The sequence below is a fragment of the Chiloscyllium plagiosum genome, chromosome 30, assembly GCF_004010195.1.
Source record: "Chiloscyllium plagiosum isolate BGI_BamShark_2017 chromosome 30, ASM401019v2, whole genome shotgun sequence".
NCBI classification, from domain to species: Eukaryota; Metazoa; Chordata; class Chondrichthyes; order Orectolobiformes; family Hemiscylliidae; genus Chiloscyllium; species Chiloscyllium plagiosum.
Window position 1 is genome coordinate 20,677,633 of NC_057739.1, and position 25,518 is coordinate 20,703,150.

Below are 25,518 nucleotides of genomic sequence, written 5' to 3' on the forward strand. Positions count from 1 at the left end.
TAATATATTTGTAAAAGCCCTTTGGATTCTCCTTAATTCTATTTGCCAAAGCTATGTCATGTCCCCGTTTTGCCCTCCTGATTTCCCTCTTAAGTATACTCCTACTGCCTTTATACTCTTCTAAGGATTCACTCGATCTATCCTGTCTATAGCTGACATATGCTTCCTTCTTTTTCTTAACCAAACCCTCAATTTCTTTAGTCATCCAGCATTCCCTATACCTACCAGCCTTCCCTTTCACCCTGACAGGAATATACTTTCTCTTGATTCTTGTTATTTCATTTCTGAAGGCTTCCCATTTTCCAGCCGTCCCTTTACCTGTGAACATCTGCCTCCAATCAGCTTTTGAAAGTTCTTGCCTAATACCATCAAAATTGGCCTTTTTCCAATTTAGCCATTATAAATTATTGTACAGATCTCTGCATGGGGGTGCTGGGAGACAGGATTTAAAAAGATAATCAGTTGTACTAAAACTGACTCCATTCCTCCAGAGCACGTCACAGAAAATAATGAAATGGTCAAAGAATATCACTATCAGGTGACTTTGAGCTGGGCTGCATCTAACCTTTGGGTGTCTATCTCTGCCAGGGCATCATTAACACAATATAGGAAAGTGGCTGTGTAGACTATCAAAGACATCTGTTCAGTGACAATACTTCAGTGTTAAACAGGTAGAAAATAATTATATTTAAATTTCTTGATAAGAAAATGATGATGCCACCCTTAGTTTGAAAAGTGTGATGGGATTCCAGGCTAAACAATTAACCAGTTGTTCAATTTACAATAACTTTATAGAACACCTTTATTGGATTCCACCTCAATGCTTCTTTGAGGTGGAATCCAATAAATGCAAGCAGATCCAAAGAAATAAATATTCAAAGGGGTGATCAGGAAAACCCAGGAGTTGGAACTGGCTGCAGAGCCTTTAAGTTTTAGGATTAGAAAAGGAATAGTCAGCAAGGTCTCACAATGCGCTGAGTTAAATATACAGCCAGCTGAGTCAACATAAGCGTTCCCCTTGAACTAAATACATGAAGCTTCACCATTCTACAGCACAGTCCTTAGGGAATTAATAAAGGAATTGATTCTGAGCTGGTCCTCTCTATAGAGCAGGTCACCTGCCTATTCACATCTTGTATAAGTGACTTTAATATATTTCAGATCTATTGGTGTCAATCATCATTCTCACTGTTGGTGCAGTAAGTTCTAAACTGTGATTCAGAGATAGCAGTCTTGTCTCTGTGTCAGAAACCCATGAGACTAAACCCACTCCAATCTTTGAATACATAATCTATGTTTATATTCTTGAAGGAAAAGTGAGATAACCATTAATACTGCTAAGTGAAACATACTGGTCTAACTGAAAACACCAATCAGACTTGAACTGACCTACCTGACCATCTTCCTTCCCTCCCATCCGCTCCACCCTCTGCTCCGACCTATCACCATCATCCCCCACCTGCACCTACCTATCGTCTTCCCAGCTACCTTCCCACACCCACTCCTATTTATCTCTCAGCCTCCTTCTCCACCCCCTCCACATTCCTGATGAAGGGCTTATGCCCAAAACGTCAATTCTCCTGCTCCTCAGATGCTGCCTGACCTGCTGTGCTTTTCCAGTGCCACACTTTTCAATGTTCTATGTTTCATTGTCCAATTTAACTGCTTTTTCCTCTCGGATTCAAGTACTATGCTTTCCTGAGGGAGTTCTGTCTCTTACCTCTACTAGACTTAATGATTCCATTTCGAGAAAGAGCACCATGTCCTGCCCAAAAGTTAACCCTTAACCCACAATTAAAAACAGATGCAAGAACAGAAAGTAGTGGAGAAACTCATCAGAACTGGCAGCATCTGTAGAGTGAAAATAGAGTCAGTGTTTTGGGTTCAGTAATAACCCTACAGAATCGATCTGAAGAAGGGTCAATGGAAGTTAACTCTGCTTTCTCTCCACATATATTGCTAGACCAGCTGATTTTCTCCAACAATGTCTGTTTTCGTTTCCAGTATCTGTAGTTCTTTGATTTACTTAAAACACACAATCTCATCGAGTGGTCAATCCCAAGTGCAGCAGGAACTGGACAATATCCAGACCTGGGTTGACAAATAGCAAGCAAGTTTCACACTTCACAAATGCCAGACAATGACCATCTTCAACAAGAGAGAATTCAACCTTCACCCACTGAGATTCAATAACATTGCCATCACTGAATTCCCCACTATCAACATCCTGGCGGTTACTATTGAGCAGAAACTGAACTGGACTAGCCATACAAATTCAGTGACTACCAGAACAGGTCAGAGGCTAGGAATCCTACATTGAGTAACTCACCATCTAACACCTCAAAGACTGTCCACCATCTACAAGGCATAAGTCAGGAGTGAAATGTGATAACCCCCACTTGGCTGGATGAGTGCAGCTCCAAAACTCAAGAAACTTGACACTACTCAGGACAAAGAAGCTGCCTTGATTGGCACCACATTCACAGACATTCAGTCCCTCCACCATTGATGGAGCAGCAGTGTGTATCATCAACGGAGGTAGCACAGTGGCTCAGTGGTTCGCACTGCTGCCTCACAGCGCCAGGAACCCAGGTGCGATTCCACCTCAGGTGACTGTCTGTGTGGAGTTTACACATTCTCCCTGTGTCTGCATGGGTTTCCTCTGGATGCTCCGGTTTCCTCCCACAATCCAAAGATGTGAAGGTCAGGTGAATTGACCATGCTAAGTTGCCCATAGTGATAGGTGCATTCATTAGGCGTTAATATAGGGTAGGGGAATGGTTCTGGGTGGGTTACTCTTCGGAGGGTCAGTCTGGACGTTGGACTGAAGGGCCTGTTTCCAAATGGTACGGAATCTGTTCTAAGAAAAAAATCAACAAAATGTATGACAGAAATTCACCAATCCTCCTTAGCTACCACCTTCCAAACTCATGACCACTTCCACCTGGACAGACAAGGGCAGCAGGTACACAGAAACACTAGTATCTGCAAGGTCCCCTCCAAGTTTCTGAATTTCCAGAGTTGAAAATATATTGGCATTCCTTCAGTGTCACTGGGTCAAAATCCTGAGGCTCACATCCTCATGACATTGTGGGTCAACCCATACCAAATGGACAGCAACAGTTCAAGAAGTCAGCTCATGACCACCTTCTCGAGGGCAAGAAGAGATGGGCAATAATTGCTGGTCCAGTTAGTGACACCCACACTCTGTGAAAATGTGAAGAGACTTATTTCTTTGCTGATTCTGAGAATTTTTTCCACATATGTTAGCTGCCATTTTGCTGACTTTACAGCAGTGTTTACTCTTCGAATATATTTCATTGACTGTAAAGTACTTTGGGAGATTGCGAAAGGTACTTTAGATTAGATTAGATTAGATTACTTACAGTGTGGAAACAGGCCCTTCGGCCCAACAAGTCCACACCGACCCGCCGAAGCGTAACCCACCCAGACCTATTCTCCTACATTTACCCCTTCACCTAACACTACGGGCAATTTAGTATGGCCAATTCACCTAACCTACACATTTTTTTGGATTGTGGGAGGAAACCGGAGCACCCGGAGGAAACCCACGCAGACACGGGGAGAATGTGCAAACTCCACACAGAGAGTTGCCTGAGGCGGGAATTGAACCCAGGTCTCTGGCATTATGAGGTACTGTTAGAATATAATTCATTTTTATAAACTCCATTAAACAGGTTTTAAAAATGAACATCTAACAATAAACTGGTTGTTGTTTGGGCATTGATAATCTTTATCTTTAAGAACATTTGCATCGCACAAACAGTTGAAGCTATAACTCTTAATGAAAAAGGACAAACAACATTAATGATCATTGTTTTATACAGTATACTAGGGAGGTAGACACTGCCATGTGAGATTTGCTTATCGCTTTACTGCAGCATTGAATCCAATAACAGATTTGCTTATATCTAGTTGTGGTTGTCACTTATTTTTAACTATTTTTCTGGTGGTTCATTACACAGTACCTTCTGACATTTTATTGAGGAATCCAATGTGGACAATCATATTAGTGATTTTAAGGTTAAACTTCAGAGAAAACAGGAAGAAAATAAAAATTTCAAGTGTGGACTTTTTTCCAAAGCTAAAGCAGCTTCGCTATGGTAACCATGAATATTTCATCAATTGTACAGTGTTTTCTTTCTAACTCATTGAGTTTATCATTCTTTCCATATACGAAGTCCCTTACACTGTCACCATTGCACCTCACAGATATTGGCAGATGAGTGAACTATTCTTATTTGCATTAGAATAAGGACACACAACACTCATAAAAGACTCATAAAAATGTAATGATCACAACATCTAAACTAATAATCATGAAAGGCATGGCATCATTTCTTTCTGAAAACAGTAATAAATATTGACAGTTCGGCTTAAAGTTATAATGTGTCAGTACTCACCGCACAAGAATTCAGTCTATTAAAATAGCAAATGATGCATGGCAATATTTTATTTATTTAGTTAGAGAAAATATGGAGTTTTGGCAACCTGCGCTTCTAACATCCTTGCAGCCACACAATTCTCCTGTGCTGTGACTTGTGGACAGTACATAAGAGTAAATTAGTGGTCTGTGAGATCTTTGACATGTAAAGAAACCACCACTATGCTTAATTGGTGTCAAACCTAAGACACTGAAAAATCTATACTCCAGAATATGTATTTGCATGATATGCACAGCGTACTGTGTCTGCTGAAGAGTGTTCTTTACAAATGCAAAATTCCAGAGAACTGAGGTGCATGTTGACTCAGCCAAGATCACATGTGCCCAGGACAACTACTTAGGGGTGTCCAGTCAAAACTGCAAAGTTAATCAATCTGTTCCATATAAGATTAAATTACTGGTTTGCAGTTATCCTCTAGTTCCAAGTGACAGATCACCCATTTTATGTTCACTTCAGTGACAGACTGGCAGCTGAACATTTGAGAATCAGATTACCAAGTCGAATATGAGATTTGAGATCTCATTGGCAAGTTTGTCATTTGAAAGGTCCTTGACCTCAAAAAGTATGTATATTCCTAACTCCCCTCCATTAAGTATCACATTTCAGTTGGTCAACAGATATTTCACAAACATGGGGTTGACAAGTTTCACAAAATCTCAAACAGCTGGTAAAAGAACCACCTCAAAAAAGAACACAGTGGGCTAGGGATAGGAGTCGGAAAAGTAACTAGCAAATTATTGTGGAACTCACAACATTGAGCAGGAGGAATTTATCAATGAGCAAAGCAACAGTATTGAGCTATTTTGAAATCATGACTGATGAAAAATTCAAGTTAGAATCGTCCCTGAATTAAAGGTTTACTCCTGATGTTTTTAACCAACTTTCCTTTTCTACGATAATTCCTTGTTTAGAATCATAGCATGGTTACAGTGTAGGAGAAGACCATTTTGCCATTCATGTACATTGCAGCTCACTGTAAGAGCCACTTAGCCAGACTCACTTTCCTGCCTTTTCTACACAATTCTGCAAACGTGTTGTCCTCAGAGAATCAACAAATTCAATTTCAAGGCAATGGGTATAACTGCCTCCACCACATTTCTGACGCAATTGGTTCCAGATCCTGATCACTGTCTGAATGAAGGAAAGGTTTTCCCCATGTCCATAAGACCATAAGACATCGGAGCAGAAATTAGGCCATTCAGCCCATCAAGACTGCTCTGCCATTCAATCATGGCTGATAGGTTTTTCAATCCCATTTTCCCGCTTTCTCCCCATAATCTTTAATCCCGTTGGCAATCAAGAACTTAGCTATCTCTGCTTTAAACACACTCAACAACCTGACCTCCACAGCCTTCTGTAGCAATGAATTCCACAGATTCACCAGCCTCTGGCTGAAGACATTTCTCCTCATCTCTGCTTAAAGGGTCTTCCCTTTACTCTAAGGCTGTGCCCTCGGGTCCTGGTCTCTCCTGCCAATGGAAACATCTTCCCAATGACAACTCTGTCCACACCATTTGCTATTTTGTAAGTTAATGTCCTTTTTGATTCTTTTGTCGGTCTCTTTAAATTAGTGTTCACAGGTTCTTTTCACTTCTTCACCAACAGCAAATACCATACATACTTGAGTAAAAGTTGATCTCATGTAAAAGCCAACCCCTATTTTTGGCAAAGCAATCCGGAATTTTCCCTATATCTCATGTAAAGGTCACCCTTAGTCCTTCATAGGTAACAGATATTCGTTTCGAGATCAATTGGGCTTCTGCTAATGATACGGTATTTTGTACTGTTGTATGAATTTCAGCCCCATTGAAGTAGTATCCATGTAATAATCGACCCCATAAATTTAACCATAAAAGAAGTCTAAAACATTTTTCTTTTACATAAGTCTATATGGTAGTTGATCCATTCTGTCAGAGCAATCAAATTAAAGAACTAATTCCTGAGCAAAGCTCCATGTTTCAATTGCCTGTTTTTCCAGGTTCTACCCATGTTCACTAATAGCCACAATCCTTTTTCTTTTTTCAACTTTCCTTTGTCGCTGATCCAATATTTTGGTCTTTGTCCTAATGGATTCTCTTTCACTGCATTCTATTTGCAGATTTATACTATTCTCTCCCCATCAAAGACCATAACTTAGTGCTAAGCAGCAGTTTTAGAGAGGCAGGCAACCTATTACTTTTCCAAAACAGACATTACTCTTAACACGAAGCTGGGGCAATAACCAACAAAGCATTAGTCCTATGAAAAATGAAGTTGGTGAATTAATAGTGAAAAAGGAGGTGGCAGATGGCTATTTTACATTGGCCTTCACCACAGGGAATACAAGTGATATCCCACCATGAAATGGGAAAGAAGAAGGAACTCATGAAAATTGAAGTCACCAGGGAACTGGTACCAAGTCAGTTGCATTTATGTTTTCAGAGCGCTGCTCCATCATCAGGTAGGTTGTTGATGAACCGCTTGATGAAGGAGCATGCTCTGAAAGCTAGTGCTTCCAATTAAACCTGATGTTGTGTGATTTTTAACTTTGTACACCCCAGTCCAACACCAGCATCTCCATATCATGATCATTTATATGTGGCTGATAAGTCTATGTGTGTTGATACACTTCATCCTAGGGTCAAAAAGAAGTGGCTAATGAGACAGTGGACATGTTAGTTTTAATTATTCAAGATTTCCTAAATTTGGGGTAGATTCCATTAAATTGGAAGATAGAAAATGTTGTTCTTTAGTTCAAAAAGTGAGTGAGACAGAGAGCAAGAAACTACAGGCCAGTTAGTTTAACATCTGTCATGAATAAAATGCTGGACGCTACATGTTATACTAGGGCACTCAGAAGAATTCAGGTAATTTGGCAGCATCAACATGGCTTTGTGAAAGGGAAATCATGTTTGTCGAATACATTGGACTTCTTTGAAGAAGTAACATGTGCTGAGGGTAAAAGGGAACTGGCAGACTTATTATTTCCAGAAAGGCCACATCGAAGACTATTATGGAAAGTAAAAACCCATGGAGTAGTGGTAACATATTGACATGGACAGATGATTGGCTAGCTAACAGGGAACAGAGAGTAACCATCATTTATTTTTCAGGTTGGCTTGATATAACAAAGCTGAAAATGTGTTGCTGGAAAAGCGCAGCAGGTCAGGCAGTATCCAAGGAACAGGAGAATCGACGTTTCGGGCATAAGCCATAACAAATGCATGCCACAGAGATCAGTGCTAGAATCTCAACTGTTCACAACTTATAAAAATGATTTGATGAAGGGACAGAAGATATGGTTGCCAAATTTGCTGATGACACAAAGATAGGTAGGAAATTAACTCGTGAAAAGGAAATAAGGAGGCTACAAAGGCTTACAGATAGATGAAGTGACCAGAAAAGATTTGGCCAGTGGATCACAATGTGGGAAAGTGTGAAATTGTCCACTTTGGCAGGAAAAATAAGCACGTTATCTAAATGCTGAGAGATTGCAGAGCTCTGAGATGTAGAGGGAATAAAACAAAGATATGTGGATGGTGGAGATCTGAATCAAAAATAAAAATTACTGGCATGTCTGGCAGTATCTGTGAAGTGTAGGCAGAGTCACTGGACTTGAGATATCAAGGGATATGGGTGTCCTTGTGCTTCAATCACAAAAGTATGCAAGTAGAGCAAGGAATTAGAAAACTAATAGAATATTATTATTTACTGCAAGGGGAATTGAATATAAAAAGTATGGAGCTCTATAAGACATTGATGAGGCCACATCTGGAGTATTGTACACAGTATTGGTCTCCTTATTTAAGGAAGGACGTGAATGCATTGAAAGCAGATTGGAGAACACTCACCAGATTAATATCTGGCATGCACTAATTGGCTTACAAGGAAAGGTTAGACTGGTTAGGCTGGACTTATAGCTACAGGATCTTAAAAAAGTAAGAGTTGACCTCACTGAAACATACAAGATCCTGTGAAAATTGGGAAGGCTAAGTGGCTCACTCCGGTTTGAAATTCATATGTTCATAAGACTATTAGTTGGGGATGTGCTATTGAACTGCAAGCAAGAGAGCTCATTTATTTGTTAGTTAGTCTTCACAGACACTGATTTCTAACTGGACTTGATCACTGAGTAGTCTACAGGAGGAAGAATATTCAAAATTCATCTCTTTCTTCACCATGACTTCAAAGGCCAATTGAATATTTTAACGTTGCCTAGATTGACTATAAAACATCTGGGAGAACAAACCCATGATCTACCTCATACACATGGTTCAGCCAATAACTGAATAAAACGCAATCAAACAGTCCTAGGAGGCCACAGTTCTATCTGTGATTATATTGCTTTCTCAATAGGCACCAATTTCTAGAAATGATCAGTGAGGTTATTAGATTGGGTGAAAGAAATCTTTCCACTCACCTCTTTACTCATCATACAGCTTTCAAAGAGCTACCCAACACTGATACTTCAATAAATATTCTATTTTATTCTATTCTCTTGCAAATCTCAGTAAGGAAAGTCAAGTGTTGCAGAAGTGAATATTCTTCCATGCTTGGCACACAATACAAACATTCAATGCTTTCAGACCAGATACACTTTTAGTAGGTGCAGATAAAACCCTTCTTATTCTGTTCCAATAACATACTTCATGCTCAACTTCTGAAGTTTACTTCTGAGTTTGATGAGATGATATTTGTTGCCTCCCCCACTTTTCATATAGTTGGCCCTGTGATCACTCCAGCTGAGGCTGTTAAATTCAAGCCATGTTAAGAGGCAGCTTGCACACACCCCTAAGGAACAGGACTGAGTCAGTCCAAACTCAAACTACAGAAGAATGAGAGGATATACAAGATTCTCAAGGGCAGATAGCGAAAGGCTGATTAACCTTGTGGTAGAGTCCAGGGCCAGAGGGCACAATCTCACAATAACGAGTCACATATTTAAACAGAGATGAGGAGGAATTTCTTCTCTCAGAGGGAAATGTACATGAGGAATTCCTTACCACGGAGGACTGACAATGCTGGGTTGTTATGTATATTCAAGGCTGTGGCAGGTAGATTTTTAATCAGTAAAGGAATCAAGGGCTAAGAGGGAAAACAGGAAAGTGGAGTCAAGGATTGTAAGATTAGTCATGATCTCATTGAATGGCTGAGCAGACTCTATAGGATGAATGGCATACTTCTGGTCCTGGGTCTTATGATCTTATTGCCTAACAGGCAGAAAGGGAGGACTTTCACCAAATTAGAAAGGTCATTGAAACTCTTTACCCGGATGCTGTCTCACCTCCTGAGAATCACCAGCGTTTTTCTGTTTCTTCCTTCACCCCATTTACTTATACTGCATTCAAACCGAGACCCCAGAGGTGAGCTGGGACTACTTCAACACGCAAGTCCAATTGAGAGCCATCAAGTTTCCTGACATCTGAGCATTTTACCCACACTCCTTCAGGAAAAAGTTCTACAGATTGTAGCAGAATCGTCACAAATTACCTTCTTCTCATCGCCATCTCGGAGTAGTTGAAGATGACTCTTCTTTTCGCTCTCCTTGCTCCGCTGTGTGTTACTCTTGTGTTCGAGCAGATTGGGTGGTGGGGAAACACTACGGCCTAGTGGATCCACCCAAGTGTAGACGTGGTTGGTGACATAGCCTCCTGGAATACGGCCCACTGAGCGCACATACAGAACCAACTTTTTGGAGCCTTTCAGTACCTGCAAAGCAACAGATGTAAACAGTGAGATTTCCATACTTCTGTCAGGTTACACCAGCTCTGTCCTCGAAATGATGAATAATGGATTGTACGAAACTGAATCTCACTAATGATCATACTTCAGCTGCAGCCAGAAGAAGGAAACAAATGCTGTTCACTTCTTGACAAGAAAGCAGCATGACTCCGAAAACGTTAGGAAGATGTTGGACTGGACACTAACCAATGTCAGGTTATGTTTTAGAAGCAATAGAACTCGGTACAAATTTAGAGAGTGGATAAAAATCTGAATTAAAAATTTGTTTACAGCGGAAGAAAATAGTACAGGGAATTAAGACAGTTTTCCTTGTGGAACCTTTGGGTTCTCACAGTCTTCAGTTATTGGATCATTTCTGTTCACTGCATAAATTTGAATACAGACCAACTTTTGACTTTTACTGATATCAGTGGTGTAGATCTTGTCACTAGGATTAGTAATCTAGGGACCTAGTTCAAATCCTACCATCGAAGCTGTTGTAATTTTAATTTAATTATTACATTTTTCAAAACTGTGGAATATAAAACCAGTCTCAGCAATGGTGTTCTGAAATCTTCAATTGTCATATAAATCTGTCCAGCCCTTTCGCACACTTCTGACAAATATAATTCAATTCAAGAAAAATAAGATCTCTGAACAGAAGTAGACTTGAGACCAAATAAAGCAGAAAAAGATTAATGAAAGAAAAGAATAACAGAAGGTTACGCAAAAAGAACGGAGGGAACTCAGGGAGAAAGAGGGAGCAAGGGACAATTAGTGAAACAGAGATGACAGAGATCAAAGATGGCTTCAACTTAGTGCGAAAAATGCCACGGCAGACAATTTTGAGGGGTTCTTTTTGCATGAGCTACCGACCAATATTCTCAGAAACTTTCCTTTCTCTGAGAAAACTTCAAATCCTTTCCTTACCAATCCTGCCTCACACACCCCACGCTCTGCCATATAAGAGAGAGCCGCTCCTAATAAAATGGACACATTTCAAGATTAAAAACTATCTTAAACAGCTATGACAGTATAAAAGCAAATCATCAGCAGCTTGATTGTGAAGCAAATTGTACAGAATGACGAGTAAGGCATACACAAATGGTACAATTTTAAGATCACTTGAGTAAATTCCAGCACTACATGTTACATTGAATAATCTAATGAACACACAATGAAACCAAAATCCATTGCTGATCAATCATGAGTCTGTGCTGCTATACGAATTTTCTTATAGATGCTGGGGATTCTGATGTATGGTTTACACAACCTAAATATGATTTGTTTGCTGTTCGAAAACAATTTTGATGTTCTCAAATTCTTAACATTTCGGTGTGGCTCTGTTCTTGGATATGATCTCTGTGCAAATGCCTGCCTGAAATATGAAAATATTTCTCAAATAGCATGAATAACTTCAGAAGAAGAAATAATAAAAATATTTAACATTTCTAATTAATGAGTACTTCACGTAGATTATCTGGCGAAGATACAAAGCATTCTGTAAGTGAATTGAAGATGGTTGTTACAGGCTAGGCAAAGTTGGATGCCAATGTCTGTGGCCATAGCGTATGGCCAGTGCTCGGAAAGTGTGCCTGCATACTGGTGTACCCCATGTCCAAGATAAACAACTTTGGAGCAAACAAAGAAGATGCAGCAAAGTAGCTGCATTGACTTTTACATTGAGATTTCTTGATGTCTAATCTGTTGGGTGCAGTTGGGAGAGAGAAGAGTGAAAATTAATGAGGTGTGTCAGGCCATTAATAAGGTGATTAATACACCTCCCTAACTCCACTGTCTAACGTTCCTTGCTACTGGTCAAAACAGCCCAAAACAATTGCACAAAAGGCTCCTGACATTGAGATAAGCCTCTCCAGAATTGATATCAGCTGCTGTCACAAATCCTGCCACATCACCAGGGATCCTGCCACAGCACCAGCTCCCGACAGGATTTTATACATGGAGCTTTTCTTCCCAGAGTGGTGGCAGCGATGGGAGCGGCTCTATCCCAGAGTGTCAGCAGTGATGGGAACATCTCTATCCCAGAATGTCGGCAGCGATGGGAGTGGCTCTATCCTGGAATGTCAGCAGCAATGGGAGTGGCTCTATCCCGGAATTTTGGCAGCGATGGGAGCGGGTCTATCCCGGAATGTCGGCAGCGATGGGAGCGGCTCTAATCCAGAGTGTCGGCGGCGATGGGAGCGGCTCTATCCCGGAATATCAGCAGCGATGGGAGAGGCTCTATCCCGGATAGTCAGCAGAGTTGGGAGCGGCTCTATCCCGGAGTGTCAGCAGCGATGGGAGCGGCTTTATCCCGGAGTGTAAGCAGCAATGGGAGTGGCTCTAATCCGGAGTGTCAGCAGCGATGGGAGCGGCTCTATCCCGGAATGTCAGCAGCGATGGGAGTGGCTCTATTCCGGAGTGTCAGCAGCGATGGGAGCGGCTCTATCCCGGAGTGTCAGCAGCGGTGGGAGCGGCTCTATCCCGGAGTGTCAGCAGCGATGGGAGCGGCTCTATCCCGGAGTGTAAGCAGCAATGGGAGTGGCTCTAATCCGGAGTGTCAGCAGCGATGGGAGCGTCTCTATCCCGGAGTGTCAGCAGCGGTGGGAGCGGCTCTATCCCGGAGTGTCGGCAGCGATGGGAGCGGCTCTATCCCGGAGTGTCGGCAGCGATGGAAGCGGCTCGATCCCGGAGGGTCAGCAGTGATGGGAGCGGCTCTATCTTGGAATGTTGGCAGCGATAGGAGCGACTCTATCCTGGAGTGTCAGCAGCGATGGGAGCGGCTCTATCCTGGAGTGTCAGCAGCGATGGGAGCCGCTCTATCCTGGAGTGTCAGCAGCGATGGGAGCCGCTCTATCCGGGAGTGTCAGCAGCAATGGGAACGGCTCTATCCCGGATAGTCAGCAGAGTTGGGAGCGGCTCTATCCCGGAGGGTCAGCAGCGATGGGAGCCGCTCTATCTTGGAATGTTGGCAGCGATAGGAGCGACTCTATCCCGGAGTGTCAGCAGCGATGGGAGCGGCTCTATCCTGGAGTATCAGCAGCGATGGGAGCGGCTCTATCCCGGAGTGTCAGCAGCGTTGGGAGCGGCTCTATCCCGGAGTGTCAGCAGTGATGGGAGAGGCTCTATCCGGGAGTGTCAGCAGCGATGGGAGCGGCTCTATCCGGGAGTGTCAGCAGCGATGGGAGCCGCTCTATCCCGGAGTGTCAGCAGCGATGGGAGCGGCTCTATCCCGGAGTATCAGCAGCGATGGGAGCGGCTCTATCCCGGAGTGTCAGCAGCGATGGGAGCGGCTCTATCCCAATGTGTTAGCAGCGATGGGAGCGGCTCTATCCCAGAGTGTCAGCAGCGATGGGAGAGGCTCTATCCCAGAGTGTCAGCAGTGATGGGAGCGGCTCTATCCCGGAGTGTCAGCGGCGATGGGAGCGGCTCTATCCCGGAGTGTCAGCGGCGATGGGAGAGGCTCTATCCCGGAGTGTCAGCGGCGATGGGAGCGGCTCTATCCTGGAGTGTCAGCAGCGATGGGAGCGGCTCTATCCCGGAGTGTCAGCGGCGATGGGAGAGGCTCTATCTCGGAGTGTCAGCGGCGTTGGGAGAGGCTCTATCCCGGAGTGTCAGCGGCGATGGGAGCGGCTCTATCCCGGAGTATCAGCGGCGATGGGAGAGGCTCTATCCCGGAGTGTCAGCGGCGATGGGAGAGGCTCTATCTCGGAGTGTCAGCGGCGATGGGAGCGGCTCTATCCCGGAGTATCAGCGGCGATGGGAGAGGCTCTATCCCGGAGTGTCAGCGGCGATGGGAGCGGCTCTATCCCAGAGTGTCAGCAGCGATGGGAGCGGCTCTATCCCGGAGTGTCAGCAGCGATGGGAGCAGCTCTATCCTGGAGTGTCAGCAGCGATGGGAGCGGCTCTATCCCGGAGTGTTAGCAGCGATGGGAGCGGCTCTATCCTGGAGTATCAGCAGTGATGGGAGCGGCTCTATCCCAGAGTGTCAGCAGCGATGGGAGCGTCTCTATCCCGGAGTGTCAGCAGCAATGGGAGCGGCTCGATCCCGGAGTGTCAGCAGCGATGGGAGCAGCTCTATCTCGGAATGTTGGCAGTGATGGGAGTGTCTCTCTCCTGCAGTGTTGGCAGCGATGGGAGTGGCTCTATCCTGGAATTTCGGCAGCGATAGCTGCGGCTCTATCCCGGATTGTCAGCAGCGATGGAAGCAGCTCTATCCTGCAGTGCCCGCTCTGATGGGAACGGCTCTATCCCGCAGTGCCAGCAGCGATGGGAGTAGCTCTATCCCGCAGTGCCAGCGCTGATGGGAACGGCTCTATCCCAGAGTGTCAGCAGCAGTGGGAGCAGCTCTATCCCGCAGTGCCAGCGCTGATGGGAACGGCTCTATCCCGGAGTGTCAGCAGTGGTGGGATCGGTTCCCTCCCAGAATATCAGCAGTGGCATGAGCAGTTCTTTCCTGGCATGTCAGCAATGGCAAAAGATGTTCCTTCCCAGTTTGTTGGCAGCGGCGGGTTCCTTTGCTGAAAGTTTGGTCTCAGGAAGTGGCAGTAACATAAGCAGGAAGGGCACCGTTTACTTCGGTGGGGTGGGCCCAGTTTCCAGTTTAGGACCCGACTGCTTCACCAGCAACTGCATTGCCAAGATTGGCCGAGCATGGTCTGATGGCAGCAACAGTATTGGTGGAGGAAAGATCGCATTGAAGAATAGCAACACTGCTCCAGGATATAGCTGAGCCTGGGCGCCTGATGGCAGAGACGGTGTGCAAGACCTCGGGAAATCACAGACTGAGGGATAACTTTGCAGCTTTGTTTCTCTGGCAGCAAAGACTCATAGTGGAGGCAGGAGAGTGGCCTGGAAGCTTCCTTTTCTTTTGGCTATTTCATTTATTTCTGCTTCTGTTTTTAATCCTGTCTTTTGTATTGTAAGATGGTGCTGGAGAATGGCGACTTTGTACACTTTACACTGCACTCCTGTATTCCTGTACTTGACTACATGTGATAACAAAACCTAAATCCAAATTCACTTTTCATCAGCATCTCATTTACAAGCTCTGTCTTCCATGTGGCAAGTCTGTCATCTTTTGACCAGGTTCAATAATTTAACGTTAAATTGAGAATCTCATAAAATGAAGGATTCATGTGAGGTTCAGGGGTCTCTTGTAGTCAAATAGCCAGGAGGTTCGTTTTCAGGTGGACTTTAAACTGGAACAGTTTAATAGCCTGTCTTGTAGCTTGTTTGCAAGTTCAGATTCACAGGCTGGCTGGACTAATAGGTCTGCTGTCTTTGGTGGAACTGATTTCTTGTACAGACTAAGGAAAACATACTTGTCTCCATGTGGCTTCAAAGTTCTTTCCAAGCAAGGTACTTCTGTTGATTTCACATCCTAACATCACTAATGATTACCCCCCAACCCTGTCTAGTTTGGATAGGAAAAGGCAACATGACACAAGTATCATTGTAAGTATGAAACATGGAGACATACAGTATTGAAGTTCCAGTCATTTAGCCCAAAGAGATACGTAAATCACGTGAACAGCTCTGAATGCCTGCCTGGAGGTTTGATGTTGAGTCTTGTACAAATGTCAAATGTGCATGATATGTGGCAGCCATTTTAACAGCTTCTTTTTTGTCCAACTTTTAAAATTAATGATTGAAAGTTCACGGTATATTGAGAATGAAATGACAGAATCCCCAATTAAAAGAAGGCTTCAATATTTGAGGAATCTCCATCAATCTTGTTACTTTTTTCACTTTAAGCATTGTTTCAGCTTCAATTAGTTTTTAACCTGCCTCCATCATACGTCCCCACCTCACTTTCTGTATCTTTACAAAAGCTGGTGCTCCTTTGCAGATTTCTGTCTTGTTTCACTGAAACTAATGTTGTGATGAACCTTTGCATTTTGTGTCAGCCAAATGGATTTTGTTCAGCAGCCATGTGGATTCAATGGCTCTGAGCCAACTTTCCCTGGGCTATTTGCGAAACCTGACAAGGAAGTGAGAACTGGTAATTTCTGGAGTAAATTACTTCAAGCACTGCTTATGAATGAAGGGAAGCAGGATCACTTCCTTCAGGCTACTGAAGTTCCCTACTGTCTACATCCTTATAACCAGCCCCACATCCAAACTTCACCTTCACTGCAGTCTCATCTCCACAGTTACTGCAATTTGATCTATACACACATCTCCCAAGACTGACCTTGCATTTGATCTAAACTGTACACCTCTGTGATCGCATCGCCACATTCTTCCCCTCCTGCCACGTGCTGAATCCAGTTCTACATACACCCCTCTGATCCCACCTCCACATCTGCTGTGATCTGACATTCAGATCCCAAGCAGCGGCCTGCATTTAAAATGATTTTACCAAAACTGGACTGGACCATTTTCCAATTATATGGGTGTCCCACGGCACATTTCTTCGTGAATTCAAAAACATACCTTTAAAGTGTATCGCTTAGTATAGTCCTTGCACCCAAAAACACAGCTCATTTTTGGAACCTTAAGGTAATCTGCAAACAAGTGTAATCTACAGAAACTTGTCCTTTCAATTTAATCTGGGGGCCACACTCTTGTGTTTAAATATTCAGAGTGCAATAATGGACTGTTTCTCTTCCCAGAGAACTACATTAGGAATAAGGTTAATTTGTAATCATGTAAATGTGTCTCAGGTCTTGCAATGAACTTTTGTATTGACTGTCTAGCTGGTCTGGCATGTTCACTTTAATAGATTAGGACAGAAGCAGAATGCCAATTGATACTCAAACAGGACGACACTGCTGTGATTGACTCAGGGGAATTTGCGCTGTTTCAAGTGAGTGCAGCAGGAGCTGACAACAACTTAGATTTATAAAACAATGTCACCATGGTGGCTCAGAGGTTAGCACTACTGCTTTACAGTGCCAGAGACCCACATTTGATTCCGGCCTTGGACATCTGTCTGTATGGAATTTGCACATTATCCCCATATCTGCGTAGGTTTCCTCTGGGTAATCTAGTTTCCTCCCACAGTCCAAAGATGTGCAGGTTAAGTGGATTGGCCATGCTAAATTGCCCATGGTGCCCCAGGGATGTGCAGACTAGGTGGATGAGCTATGGGAAATACATGGTTACAGGGATAAGGTCGAGGAGTGGGTCTGGGTGGGATGTGGACTCAATACACCAAATGGCCTGCTTCCATACTATTGGGATACTCCGACTATGATAACATCACGGTGCTTCACAAATGCATAAAGTTATTGGATGCTGAGCCAAAGGATGGATTAGGAAAAGGAAAACAGAATGAGTCAGGAGCAAAATTGTGGTGGGAGCTAAAGATGAGAACATAAATCCTCCATGCTGTACATCTCTATGACTCTATGACTTTCTGTTCGGTTTGAGAAGACTTCAGACCTTCAAGTCTAGATGTCATACAAGAAAGATGGGAGTGCAGAGGCAGCAGAGAAGTTGAGAGATGGGGGAAAGAGTTAAATCTGGTTAGATCCTAGCATACACTCCAACCACACCTAGGTCTATAGACAGGCATAACTGATAAAGTACAAAAGCGACACAGGTTAATAACACCTTGCAGCTTTGCTTGTGTCTCTCCCAGCTCAGAAACATTTCACTTCCAATCTTAAGAGACTTTTTAAATATGCAGGTGAAATCTCCAATTTCTACAAAAGGCTTAAAAACTCCTAGTGGTGTGCCTATACCTGCAATAATAATAACTATGGAGATGGAGCAACTTGATATTTTTTATTTATTTTCCCCACGTTAATGAACTATTTGAGATTCTTCTTGCAGAACTGCAGACTGCAGCTGGCTCTGCAATAGCTAGGGATTTCTAGATGCCTGTAAATAGATGGGGAAAAAGAAGCATTCTCTGAAGAACTTTACTGCAACGCATAAGATATCATCTGTTCTGCCCAGTAGCTATCAAACCTCAGAGGGTAAATATTATGTATATGTTTGAATCTCCATTGCAGGCTCATAAGATGAGAAAAAAAAAGGTCAGGATGCCAATTGGAGTTGTTTCAGAGGGCAGATGTTGTTTTTCCGGAACCCACCCTCAAATAATCTACAAAGTCAAAAGTACTAGACCTTATTTCTGTTTGGCCAAGGCACTGGTTTCACTTTTTTCAAGAAATGTTTCCACCCCTGATGAATGCACAGCCTCAAACCATAAGCATGCTGAGAAATATCATTACTCTCAAGATCAATAAGATGGCTCAATGAGCAGTGTCCAAAATACACCACAGACTGTTCCAAGCAGTAAGAAGCTTCAGTTTTTTGCCTGGATTGGCCAATATTCTGTTTCTGTTTCAGATGATTATTCACCCTTTTTTTAATCAACTTAAGTAAGATGGTAAAGCTGTTACCTAAAGTTATAGTATGTACTGAAACTCAAAGTCCATTTTACTCATATTTCATTTCCCTGGATGACATTAATATAAATTAGGAATCTTCATTTTTCTTTTTCTATGATGCTATATTTCGTCCTGTGGTTGATTACCTTTTGAATAGTTGAATCAGTTCCCAAGGTAGAATTATTTCTCACTGTCCTGCAAACTCCATCAGTGCAATTCTCAATTTCATTTGGCAAATTGAATTTTAATGTCTCATTGTTAACTTTAGAAAGTGGATTTGAAGCTCTGATATTTCAGAATATTACTTCAATATAGTTCAACTACCCACAACTCAAAATGCCTGGGTTGACTCCCAGTCAGTGTTTTGTTTGGAGAAATGTATTTGCATATTGTATAATTGTGGTCTGCTAGTCATGTGGCCTATGCTATAACTTGCTTTCACTTTAGAGGTAGTAGCAATTAATGGCATTTCATAAAACATGAAAGCAGAACTGTCCACCTGAAATTGTGTCAATGTTTAGAGGTGCAAAAGAACCAGCTACTAAAAGCAACCACAGACCAGAAGTGGAACAGCAGCCTACAATTGTGAATTACTGGCTGAGTTAGAATGACTGAATTTTCCAGTATAATTCTGTGGAAATTAGAGGAGATATGAGACTGAATTAGAATTTCTTGTTGGCTCCGTGGCAAAGCTCTGAGTTAGCTACAGTATTGGATAAGAGGTCTGAACAAATAGGAGTAACAACTCTGTAATTCCAGAGCTGGAGAAAGAGTGTTACAAGCTGCACTGCGACTTAAATCTCACTGACGGACAGAAAAGTCAGACTTGAGAATTTCTGATGACTTCAAATTCACCTTTTGACCCTTTTTAAAATGATATTTGTGTATAGTACGTGTTCAAGGGAGCTCACGGGAGAGGGAGAATATTCATCAGTTAGTGAGTTTTGAGAAGATTTGTAGCTCAGGTTGAGGTTCTGGACACAGGTTAGCTCGCTGAGCTAAAGGTTCGTTTTCACGTGAAAATGAACGAGCAAACCAACATCCAAAATTCATCAGTATTTGATGATGTTGATACATCTATTTGATAACTGCAATCTTATACAACTAAAAGGTGATGTCCACAGAGATAGAATTGTCTTCAGCATACGAGATCATATTGTGAGAGCACATCTGCTCAGAGAGGAGAAACTAATTGCCAAGAAAGCTACCAACATATGCTGAAGGTCTAGGGCAATCAACCATCGAATAGAGATTATAATAGGGAGACAGGGCTTTGCATTATACCAAGGGAGGTTCCGTGGCTGGATAAGAAAAACATATTGGGAAACAAAAATAATTAATTATTTGCAGGCTAGTCATCAGAAAGATCAAAACCAGAGTACAGGATGTAAAAATTGTGCAGGACACCAGACAGAAAGCAAGGCAGCAATGCTTTAACTTCATGAAGATGAAAGACTTGGGACATAATTGTTTTTTTGAGGAAAAAGCAAAGCAAACCTATAAAGATGGCAACTGAAGATAGGTCATATCATGATTCTGACAACTAACACTATATCATAACAACAGATTGGCTTTGTTGTATCTAAAAAAGTGATGATTAAGTTGTGGCTGTTAGAATGATGACTGCAGAATGAAAGTATCAAATGATTGTGAAGTGTCAGGTAAACACCAGAACATTTCTGCAACATTATATGCTTTGCAGACTTTACAAAGTGGGATCCAAAAATTAAGCCATTGACATTAAAGTAGGGATTGGCAGAGACACCTACACCCCCTGAAAGAATAAAAGAAAATTGAGGCTACATTCATATTAAGTGGGAAAATAAGGTTGGAGTAGACCTTACTGGACTAGCTGCCAAAGAGATCATAGGAAAATAACTGACTGAATCCAGCATACAAGGTGGGCAAATAAGATTGGAGGTAATCCTAGAGTGGAGCAATACACATACTGAAGGCATGTAAAGAAGTCCAGTTCAACAACTAACATCGCAGAAAACCTAAGCTATAATTCCAATGGTTACAAGAATGACTGAAGCCAAAAGTATTAACATGAGTGGTAACAAAATCAAATTGCACTATGATAAAATGTTCATATCATTGCCAGAACTGATCGTTGGAGACCCAGGCAAATTGAAGACAGTCAAAGTTCTTAACAAGTGTCAGCCCAATTGGCGAATTTGGGACCTGTTGTCATCACATATAGTGAATGTGAGCACCCCGCGAAACTATTGTAACCGCAGACATATATGGACAATGAAAGGAGATACACCTTCACTGCAGGCAGCTGATGAGGAAGATGTAATATACCACTTGTCCAAAATGCAGAACAACCATAATTCCCAGTAGGTCTTCATTCCCAATAAGGGCAATGGATAAGTAACAGTTACCCTGGCAATAGCACTTGACAGACGATCAATACCCCCCAGAGAATAAACATTATCCCAGAAAAAAACCCAATACCAGACAAACAAAACCATAGTCTTTAAAAAATATATTTTTTTTCAATATGGGGACAAAAACAGAAGCCAACATACCAGGTGCAGCCTTACCAAAAAGTCCTGAAAGGTGCTTTTTCTTTAACCTGCTGATAATAACTACCAAGGTTCATATCTAAGCAACCAAGGAGGCGGCAGTTGATCAGATACCCTGCATTTTTTAATGAACAATTTAGTGGGCTTTTAATGAGTTCATGCAAGTTGCCATTTGAAGGTCATAAGGAAAAGCCAGGGAACGATAAACTGTTGAACTTGACATCAGTGGTGAGTATGTTGTTGGGAGGGGATTCTGACAGACAGGATTTATATGTATTTGGAAAGGTTAGGACTTATTAGACATAGTCAACGTAGCTTTGTGCGTGGGAAATGGTGTCTTATTAACTTGATTGAGTTTTCTGAAGAGGTGACACAGATGATTGATGAAGACACAGCGGTAGACATTATCTATATGGACTTCAGTAAGGCGTTCAACAAGGTTCCACATGGTACATAGTTAGCAAGATTAGATCACATGGAATCCAGGGGGAGCTAGCCAATTGGATCCAAAATTGACTTGAAGGTAGGAGAGAGAGGGTGATGGTACAGGGTTATTTTTCAGACTGGAGGTCTATGACCAGCAGTGTGCCACAAGGATCAGTACTGGGTCCAATGCTTTTCTTTGTTTATATAAATCATTTTGATGTGAATATAGGAGGTCCGGTTAGTAAGTTTGCAAATGACACCAAAATTGAAGGTGTAGTGGACAATGAAGAAGGTTACCTCAGAGTGCTACAGGATCTTGATCAGATGGGCCAATGGGCTGAGGAGTGACAGATGGAGTTAAGTTTAGATAAATGTGAGGGGCTGCTTTTGGAAAGGCAAACCAGGACAGAACTTATATCGTCAATGGTAAGGCCCTGGAGAGTGTTTCTGAACAAAGAGATCTAGAGGTGCAGGTGCAGAGTTTCTTGAAAGTTGAATCGCAGGTAGATAGGATGCACTTACCTTCATTGGTCAGTGCATTGAGGAGTTGGATTATCATTTTGCAGCTGTACAGGCAATTGGTGAGGCCACTGTTAGAATACTGCATACAATTTTGGTCTCCATGATATGGAAAAGATATTGTTAAACTTGAAAAACATCAGCAAAGATTTAGAAGGATGTTGCCAGGATTGGAGGATTTGAGCTATAGGGAGAGGTTGAATAGGCTGGAGCTGTTTTCACTGGAGCCTCAGCGGCTGAGGGCTAACCTTATAAAATCATGAGGGGTGTAGATAGGGTGAATAACAAAAGTCCTTTTCCCAGGGTAGGGGAGTCAAAAACTAGAGGGAATAGGTGTGGGGTGAGAGGGGAAAGATTTAAAAAGGACCTGAGAGGCAAATTTTTCAGACAGCGGATGGTACGTGTATGGAATGAGCTGCCAGAGGTGGAGGCTGATACAATTATAACATTTAAAAAGAATCTGTTGGGTACATGAATAGGAAGGGTTTAGAGGGATATGGGCCAAATGCTGGCAAATGTGACTAGATTAATTTAGGATATCCGGTCGGCATGGACAAGTTGGACTGAAAGATCTGTTTCCATGCTGTACAACTCTTTGACTGTCAAGCAGAATATTAGTGTTCAGAGTTTAACATAGAAGTATCATGTCACTATTCCCCAGACTCACCTTCCCTCTCTCAAATGGACTAGCAATGTAGATTGGAACTGGCCTGCGTGGATCTTGAAGAAAAACCAGAGCTAAAGTAAACTGTGCTTATGTATTCAAAAGCAATGACTCCAAGCAATTGCACATTATGTCACACAGTCAGCAGTGAGTCTGAGTGAGGCAGGCATTGAATGGTAGGTGGTATAGGAGAGCACCCACTAACAATATGGTGCTCAAGACAACATTGTGTGTCATTGCGACTGTGTGAACAAGCTGCTTTGGCTGAGACCACTGTTGTATTCTTGCCATTATATTCCTCACCACACACGATTCAGAGAGAAGAACCCAACAATAATGTACAAAATGCAACAGCTTCATTGTGTGGTTACAGCAATAAAATTTGAGAGAGTGGTGTCAAACTACTTGCTGATCACAGCTGCTTGGCTGGGTGGATATAGGGCATAGGATTCATGCTAAGGAGTGAATGCTCTGTTGTAGTTGCATGAGTTCATTCAGGCTGAATAACAAAATGGTATTATTAATAATTAAATATCAACACATTTCAATTCAATCAGGGCTATGTTGAGAACGACTGGTTTAGAAATCCAGCTTTGCTCCAAAATGGACACAAAGCAGTTGTATTTGTCAAGTGGACCCTGCAAGCCTCTGCTAGCACTGGCTCCTGCAGCACACAGTACTTGTGCTGCCTACTGATTCTGATCACATGTGTCTGCATACAGATTTACCTTGCTGCTCTCTCACTACACACTGAACAGGGTGAGTTAAAATCTGCCAGAAAATCTTGTAGAGAGGACTGGCTGCAGGTATAAAGGTAGTGGGGTGTTGAAAAGGAGCCAACGGCAATGAATGGAGAGCAACTTTCTCTGTGGCCTGGAGGCTGCAGTGCAGGAACTACAACGGTTTGAAAATTTTCTAGCCATCCACTTCATATGTAGTGTAAAGATGTTGACTGCATGCCCATCTCAGAAACACAGCACCCAGGATATGCTGGTTAAGACAAGAAGACAAGTGTCAAATTTGATGTACACAGCTCCACTACTTGGTCGCATAAATAGACAGCACTGACAGGATCTTCACCCCAACCTCTCTTCACCCAAAGTAACCACAACCTTCTACTCACATTTATCAATTTTACAGAGTTCATTCATTTAGAATTCACTTCGCACACACAGACCATCAGCTATTTTATCAAGGCAGCTACATTATCCAAATCTTTCACCAATCCAGAAGGTTGTCCCCAGCCCAGGCAACAGACTGACACCCCCAGAGGGAGAATCTGACAGCAGACCCTGGCCTCCACTTGAAGGAAACGAGCTAGCCATTTTGTGCTATCGGGAATGTGCAACGTCAACCCAGGGCAAGATGGCATGTAGCATTTTCACCCCTACTTGTCTCTCCCGATTTCCATCTCACCCCACACACTCTGTAGGGCAAGATGCGCATGTTCCTAATATTCACTTTTTCTCTGCTTCATCTTTACACCACAAGCTAAACCTTTGCTGTTTCGTGTCACATCAGCTGCTCAGAATTTGAAAGACCCTGATCCAGCTCTGGAAGTGAAGCCGGGCCTTTTAAATCACATAATCCCGACAGGGCAGAAAGAGGCCATTCAGCCCATCGAGTCTGCACGGCCTCTCCAAAGAGCATCCCATCCATACGCAGATCCCAACTGTATCCCATAACTGTAGGCCAACCCTAGACTGCGCATCCCTGAACATTACGGATAATTTCAGCACAGCCAATCCCCATAATCTGCACATCTTTCCTTCTGGAAAAGACACCGTCACCTGAACTACCTCTTGTAAGCACCAGCTTAGATATTGACACCAAGACAACTCTGGGATGAAGAAGGTATCTACAAGTAGTGATTAGGTATACTACAGGTACCAGCTCATTGAAAGGTGAAATAACTCGTTCTACCACAGGGAACTCAGATGCCGTCATTGAGGCCTGGACGGCCAGAGGATGAAGATGGACATCTGTGAGGAAGTAAATGATGCAATACTGGGCAACCTCCCAGTGAACAGTCAGCTTATATCCCCATTGGTGGATATTCCACGAATACTTTTAAACACTTACTTAACTATGCGGAGTGGTGCTACAGAGGGCTGCAGAGGGTTGGAAGGTTGGTGGTGTGTGGGGATGGGGAGTCTATACAGTCCCTATTGAAAGGTCCCTCTAAAGCACCACATAAATCCTGGAATCTGTTGTTGAGCAGAGCCAGCAGCGTGCTGACATGTCCTCGGTAGAAATGACGGCACGGGCGGCACGGTGGCACAGTGGTTAGCACTGCTGCCTCACAGCGCCAGAGATCCGGGTTCAATTCCCGTCTCAGGCGACTGACTGTGTGGAGTTTGCACATTCTCCCCGTGTCTGCGTGGGTTTCCTCCGGGTGCTCCGGTTTCCTCCCAAATTCCAAAAATGTGCAGGTTAGGTGAATTGGCCATGCTAAATTGCCCGTAGTGTTAGGTGAAGGGGTAAGTGCAGGGGAATGGGTCTGGGTGGGGTTGCGCTTCAGCGGGTCGGCATGGACTTGTTAGGCCGAAGGGCCTGTTTCCACACTAAGTAATCTAATCTAATCTAAAGACACTGAATTGATGGAAGAAGCACCCATTGTTCTTACTCAGAAGCTGCTTCTGGCCAACACTGTGTGCTCTGCTGTTCCCCTTTGACCTGCAGTCCCAAATGTAGCCCATACAAGTCTCTGGCCAAACTATTTCTGAGGCAAATAATCACTGTGCAAGGTTTTCTGTGCAGGCAAACTGAACCTTGCACGGTGATAACACACTGCAAAAACAAATGTCCTAAAGTCTGTAATGATGACCCAGCAATTACCCTGGAAATACTGATGCTTGTTTTTGTAG

General features: G+C 43.0%; 1 protein-coding gene across 6 annotated transcripts in view; it reads right to left on the reverse strand.

Moving 5' to 3' along the window:
* Window positions 1-25,518, reverse strand: part of whrna (whirlin a) — a 214,512-nt gene that overhangs the window by 137,983 nt on the left and 51,011 nt on the right. For all 6 annotated transcript variants that reach the window (XM_043720018.1, XM_043720016.1, XM_043720015.1 and 3 more), the window contains one exon: window positions 9,936-10,154. In XM_043720018.1, coding sequence (XP_043575953.1) covers window positions 9,936-10,154 — 219 coding nt within the window. The remainder of the gene's footprint in view (window positions 1-9,935; window positions 10,155-25,518) is intronic.